The sequence below is a fragment of the Phragmites australis genome, chromosome 7 (assembly GCF_958298935.1).
Source record: "Phragmites australis chromosome 7, lpPhrAust1.1, whole genome shotgun sequence".
In the NCBI taxonomy this organism is placed as follows: domain Eukaryota; kingdom Viridiplantae; phylum Streptophyta; class Magnoliopsida; order Poales; family Poaceae; genus Phragmites; species Phragmites australis.
Genome location: NC_084927.1, coordinates 4,747,051 through 4,752,978, shown reverse-complemented (window position 1 = coordinate 4,752,978; position 5,928 = coordinate 4,747,051). Strand labels below are relative to the sequence as shown.

At 59.1% G+C, this 5,928-nt stretch overlaps 1 protein-coding gene across 1 annotated transcript; it reads left to right on the top strand.

Annotated features, from left to right (window-relative positions):
* Window positions 1-519: 519 nt before the first annotated feature.
* Window positions 520-1,163, top strand: LOC133925361 (predicted GPI-anchored protein 58). Its single transcript, XM_062371311.1, has 2 exons — window positions 520-614; window positions 710-1,163. The coding sequence occupies exons 1-2, from the start codon at window positions 520-522 to the stop codon at window positions 1,161-1,163; spliced, it is 549 nt and encodes a 182-aa protein (XP_062227295.1).
* Window positions 1,164-5,928: the final 4,765 nt, after the last annotated feature.

Here is a 5,928-nt window from a genome sequence, read left to right as displayed (position 1 = left end):
CCTAGAAGGGGATGGCGCGAGTTCCAAGGTGCCATAAATGGAAAGCAACCATCATGGGCTGCTGCGCGAGATGACGGGGAGAGTTGAAAACGTGCCCCGTCCGGTCTTGTAAGTCATCATGCCCTTTTTCAACGGGCGCCGCGGGGAGGGCCCACCGGACAGCCACCGAGGAGGCCGACGGCAGGGACGCCGTGGGCAGCAGGCCGTAGGCAGCAGCCATCAGGCCGGCGCGAGAGACACCGTCGGTAGCGGAGCGGCGGCCTCGGGGGACAAGGGAAAACGCCCCCGGTCGTTCGTGCCCCAGCCATTGTCTTCATCGTTGCCGTCGCCTCCACGGCAGCGGCCAGTGGCGGGCGGCGCAAAGGAAGGAGGCCGGGGCGGCTAGTCGTCGGGCGCGGAGTCCGCGACGGAGGCTAGGTCCAGGGTGCGGGAGCCCGAAGACCAAGGCCGTGCTGGCGGCGCTACAACGGGCGCCCGAACCGACCCGCCACTGGGGGACGGCTCCACGGCGGCCCCTCAATGGCCCGGAGGACAGAGCCTCCCGCCGAAGAGGAGAAGGCGGACCCCGGGCGTAAGTCGCAGGGCCCGGATTTCAAGATTCCAGAGTCCCGATGGCAATACTGCGGACCGAAATCTACGTGAGTTCCTTTCTTTTCCTGAGCGTGTTTGCCTAGATGTAAGTTTGGGTACTAACCTTTTCTGTTTTCAGGCCGCCCAAGGACCCCGTCGGAGACCAGAGGCGACCAGAGGCACCAAGGCCGGCTCCCGCCCCTGAGCCGAGCGTGCCCGCGCTTGAGCCGAGCGCGCCGCCAGAACTGGAGCCGCAGGCGCTGCCCTGCCTTGAGCCAAGGGCAGTGGCCACGCCCGAGCAGCCGGCGCCGGCCGAGCCCGCCCCGAGCTCACCGAGGGCAGAGCAGGCGGCCGCGGTGGAAGTGGTCGCAGCAAGGGTGGCCACGCCGGCGTGGCGGTCATCGGGGACCCCGAGCGCCTCTGCAAAGAGGGCTCACAGGGGACCTAGCGCCAGACCGTCGTACTTGGAACCCCTCCCGAACGTACTTGGAAGCGCCTGGGAGGTGATCGAGCGGCTGGAGGCGGTCGTGGCGGCGAAGCGAGCAGAGCTCGGAAGGGACCGTGCCGCCCTCATCGAACAAAGGGGGCATTAGAAGAAGTCAGCCGGCTCCTGGAGGCCCGCATCGCCTCGGCCCGCGCCACCCACGAAAGGGCAATGTGCGCGGTGGCTGAGGAGCGGGAGGCACTGGAGGAGGTGCACGAGGAAGCTGTTGCCGCGCAGGAGGAGGCCAGCCACCGGGAGTAGGCATCGCGGCGGCGGGCCACGAAGCTGCTTGCTCGGGAGCGGCTGGTCCGGGCTCGGGAAGATGCCATAGGCCAGCGCGAGAAGTCTGTGGATGCTGCCCGGGCAGACTTAGCCCACCGGAGCGATGAACTCGAGCGTAGTCGCGCCGAAGTTCACTGTTGGGGGGAGGAGGTAGCGATCCGCGAGACTGACATCGAGATCACGGCGACGGCTCAAGATGCCCGGGAGGAGTAGATTGCTCGGCGCGAAGCAGAGGCTGCCTCGGCGTCGGCGGCCCTTACTGCTCGGGAGGAGCAGGCCGCCAAATGGGCGGCTGAGCTTACCGCCTGGGAGCGGGCCCTCGCCGACTTAGCTGAGCAGGTGAAGCGGGGACAGGCCGAGGCCCCGGCGACCAGCAGCGTCCTGACCAACGCGGCCGAGGGGGTCAGCCTTGAGGAGCGGCTGCAGATCGCGAAGGTCAAGCTCGAGACCGCCGTGGACGAGTGGGCCAACGTGAAGCTGATGATGCGGGATATCCTTCGGCAGGCACGGAGGTCCGTGAGGGTGGCCGGGCTTGGGTGAGTCAATGTGGACGAGAAGGGGATGGACCAAGAGACCATCGGCCACCTTGCCCTCAGCTTCGAGGAGATCAGCCGGCGCCTCAAGGCTCTTCCACGGGCTGTGTAGGAGTTGGCATCCCGGGAGGGGCGCGCTCTGGCCCAAGCGGTGGCCAAGCACGTCCGTGCCTGCTACCGGAGCCGAGACCCCACCTTCTCGCTAGAGCCTATCCGACAGGGAGTGGTCGAGGCCGAGGAAGTGGCCGCCCGGGAGGCTGTCTGGGGCATCGCCGCCGAGGTGGTGGCATGCTTCACATGGGAGCCACCGCTGGAACCAAGCAGCGGTAGCAGCAGCGAAGACTCCTCGCCACCTCCAGAGCCCGCCGACCTAGATTAGATTTTTTGTTTTTTGACTGATGTAAATATGGGAGTGATCCCCTCCTAATGGTTCTTTTTGAATATAATAGAAGCCTTTCTTCGGGATTGAAACTCCAATGTTTGTCTTGATGTTGTCTTTTCGCTTTTCACTTGACGTCCCGAGGAGTACTTAGCCGGACTGAGCCCGACCTTTCCTCCCCCGAGAGCGAAGTCGCTCCGACCACTCATCGTCCGAGTAGTGAGACTAATCCGCGCGTTCAGCCCCCGAGCCATCGCGAGTCCGCAGCTGCTAAGTCAAGAGACAAAGGCACGAACTTCCTTGCTCGGGAGATAGGTCGATCCAGCACGGAGCACGCCACGACCAGTGAACGCTTTTCCACTTTGCGACTTCTCAAACAAGCAGACCGGAGACACGTGCGGGCAGAAATGCGATCAAGAGTCCCCACAGTTTGGTGGTGTCTGAGCTAGGACGGACCGGACCGAGCACCGACAGCCCACCCCCAAGGTCTAGGCGGTCCCGACCACTCTTTGCTCAAGCGGTAGGATTACCCGAGAACCCCAGGGGCTCGGTAGTGCCCGGGGTACTGCCAAGCTGGCCGAACACCACGACCACCATGAAGGACTTCGGTCAAACATCGCCGTTCGTACGGTGCACCTGACTACCATTTGTTTTGTCATTCTGGAAAAAGCGAGCACATGGGCAGGGTTTTGTGCGCGAGCGAATAGATTAGAATGCGAGGGTCCCGAGGATAACTCGGGAACAGTAGTTGATTGCGTATGTAAGAATGTAAATTCGTATGACTTTAGTTATTCACTGGACAGTTGTCAGCCTTTCGGCCGACCGATCCAGGAGGGGTATGCGCTCCGAGCTCGGGGTACCCAAGAACTTGGTTCGCTCGTACGGAGCGCCCGAGCACTGGAAAGCATGAGAGGGAGCTAGGGGCTAGGCGATCCCAACCACTCATGCCCGAGTGGTAGGACTACCCGAGGACCCCATAGGCCCGAGAAGTGCCCTGGGCACTGAGGCCCTTACGGTTGGGCTGTTTTATTCTTGATTATTTGATCTGTAAGCTTAAGAAGATAGGAAAAGACTTCTTTGTTCGGTGCGCTCTATTAGTGCGGTACTCATTATAGACTGCTCTCGTTTTTGACCCGAGACCTCTTGAATACCCAGGCCAACGAAGTGTACAGACAGATGCATAACCCAGAGGTCCAATGGTTCGGTGGCGCCCGGGATAGGACTGGCCGGACCGAGCACCGACAGCCCGCCCCCGAGGTCTAGGCGGTCCCGACCACTCTTTGCTCAAGCGGTAGGATTACCCAAGAACCCCGGAGGCTCGGTGGTGCTCGGGGCACTGCCATTGAACCGGACACCACAGCTCACCAGAACAGGCTTAGGTCAGTGGCTACTGCCTGTGCGCATATCGACTGGGATTCGTTTTTATCAACGGGAAAAATGAGAGAGCGTGTTTTTCTCGCACAATCGAGCATCTCACCGAATAGATTAAACATATGGATTCTAGAAAAAAGAATTGGAAAATGAGAGTATATATTGACAATTTTGTACGCGATGGGCTCCACTTCTTCGCTGGAGCTGGTGCTGGAGCCGGTGCCTCAGAGATGATGACCACCTGCCATCTTTTCTGCAGGAGAACAAAACAAATTCAGGGATGCAACCCCCCTACCTGGCGTGCCAGCTGTCGGAGGGTGAACTCCTCAAGCAGATCTGGAGGGTCCTCCTTTGAGATTCGGCCGGGGGGATGATTCTGAATCTGTTTTGCAGGTGAAATAAATGGGCGTAAATACGATGCAGGTAGAATGGAATGATCGGATGCAGGAAGCAGTAAATGCTCGGGGGATTTTTAGACAGGTTTGGGCCGCACTGAGCGTAACACCCTACTCCTGTGTGTATTCTATAAATGCTCTGAGAATGTCTCTTGGAGTGTTTGCTGGGTTACAAGAATATTTGTCTAGTCTAGAGCTTCGTGCTCCTTGTTCTTCGGCCGATCTGAGCTTCTGTGCTTGCCGTCGGTTGCTGAGGATTTGATCTCGTCTGAACCTGTCCTGAACCTCCAGGGAGCCCGCCCTGCCTTTATACTCGATGGGGTGGTAGCATGCCCAGAAGGGGATGGCGCGAGTTCCAAGGCGCCATAAATGGAAAGCAACCATCATGGACTGCTGCGCGAGGTGACGGGGAGAGTTGAAAACGTGTCCCGTCCCGTCTTGTAAGTCCTCATGCCATTTTTCAATGGGCGCCGCGGGGAGGGCCCACCGGGCAGCCACCAAGCAGCCCGGCGCGCCCGCCCGGTCTTGTACGCCTGACACAGCAGGGCGGCAGGCGGGGCGCCTCGGGCTTCGCGATGTTATCCCGAGGCGCACCGGATGTCCCGCGATGGGACCCGTGCATTAAATGTCCCCACGCCTCCCTGCCAGGCCGTGGCAGGGACTGACAGCAAGCGTGGGGGGAGCAGTTGGAGGTGATAGGCCACGCACCCTCTTAAATGTAGCATCGGGCCTCTCACCAGCTGACACCTCACCGCTGGGCCTTTGTGGGGGCCACGGGCGAAGGACTTCTTGGGCCCTCGGGGAACTCTGAGTGCTCGGGGACTACTGTTCACAACCCCGAGCACTCTCTCCCGGGTATGCCCTCTCTTAGTCCTCGGGGAACCGAGCGCTCAGGGGCCACTGCTCGTGGCCTCGAGCACTCTCTCCCGGTACTGACTGTTCGGGTCCTCGGGGAACCGAGTGCTCGGGGGCCACTGCTCGTGGCCTCGAGCACTCTCTCCCGGAACTAACTTCCCTTGGGTTCTCGGGGGACTCGGGTGCTCGGGGGCCACTGTTCGCAGCCCCGAGCACCCTCTTCCCGGTACTTAGCTTTCCTTGTCGTCGGGGGACTTGAGTGCTTGGGGGCCACTGTTCGCAGCCCCGAGCACTCTCTTCCCAGAACTTGGTCTCCTCAGATCATCGGGGAACTCGGGTACTCGGGGATCACTGTTCATGGCCCTGAGCACCGTCTCCCGGGACTTGGTCTTCTCGGACCTCGGGGAGGTAATCCCCGAGGGAGGGCGCCATGTGGCACTCTGCTGTTCTGGCCTCGGGACTCGGGGACCCCTAGTTCCTGTGTCATCGACAGTACACTTGGTCTCTAAAGTGATAATCTAGTCGATCAAAGGTCATGTGCATCATGATTAAAGATCTTCTAGTTCTAAGTGTTACAAAGGAGATGAAGGACACTTAGAGTAGTATAGGTCTCCTTTCTTAGTCTTTTGACCGTACTATAAAGAGGGGCTAAGAGTAGTAGCTTAATCTAGTTGAGTCTAGACTTGGTTTGATGCACCCTTGTGAAATTCTAGCACTAGGTAGCTCATAGAAGTCAGTGGTTGAGATGTTGAGAAGTTAAATCTTAAGGAAAGTTTGAATTGGATGAGCTCAGAAAAACTTGCCTCACCGGATGATCCGGTGGTTGTGTTTTTGGCCTTACTGGAGCATTATTTGCACAAGTCAGAAAAACACTTCTATGTTCACCGGATGCTCCGATGATCAAGGCCAGGGTATCACCGGATAATTTTTTAGTTGACACGTGTACAAAATTTCCAGAAGTGTTACACCGGATGGTCCGGTGTCAGTGTGTTCAATGCACCGGACTAATTTCAGCAGAAGAGATGTTTTCGGAAAAATATGAACTTGAACTCACTAGAT

What these genes read in the sequence shown, in the direction of transcription:
- LOC133925361 (XM_062371311.1), top strand. Translation starts at nt 520, where the DNA reads ATGGCCCGGAGGACAGAGCCTCCCGCCGAAGAGGAGAAGGCGGACCCC. An exon ending in AAGATTCCAGAGTCCCGATG is followed by an intron (nt 615 to 709) that starts GCAATACTGCGG and finishes TTCTGTTTTCAG; the next exon opens with GCCGCCCAAGGACCCCGTCG.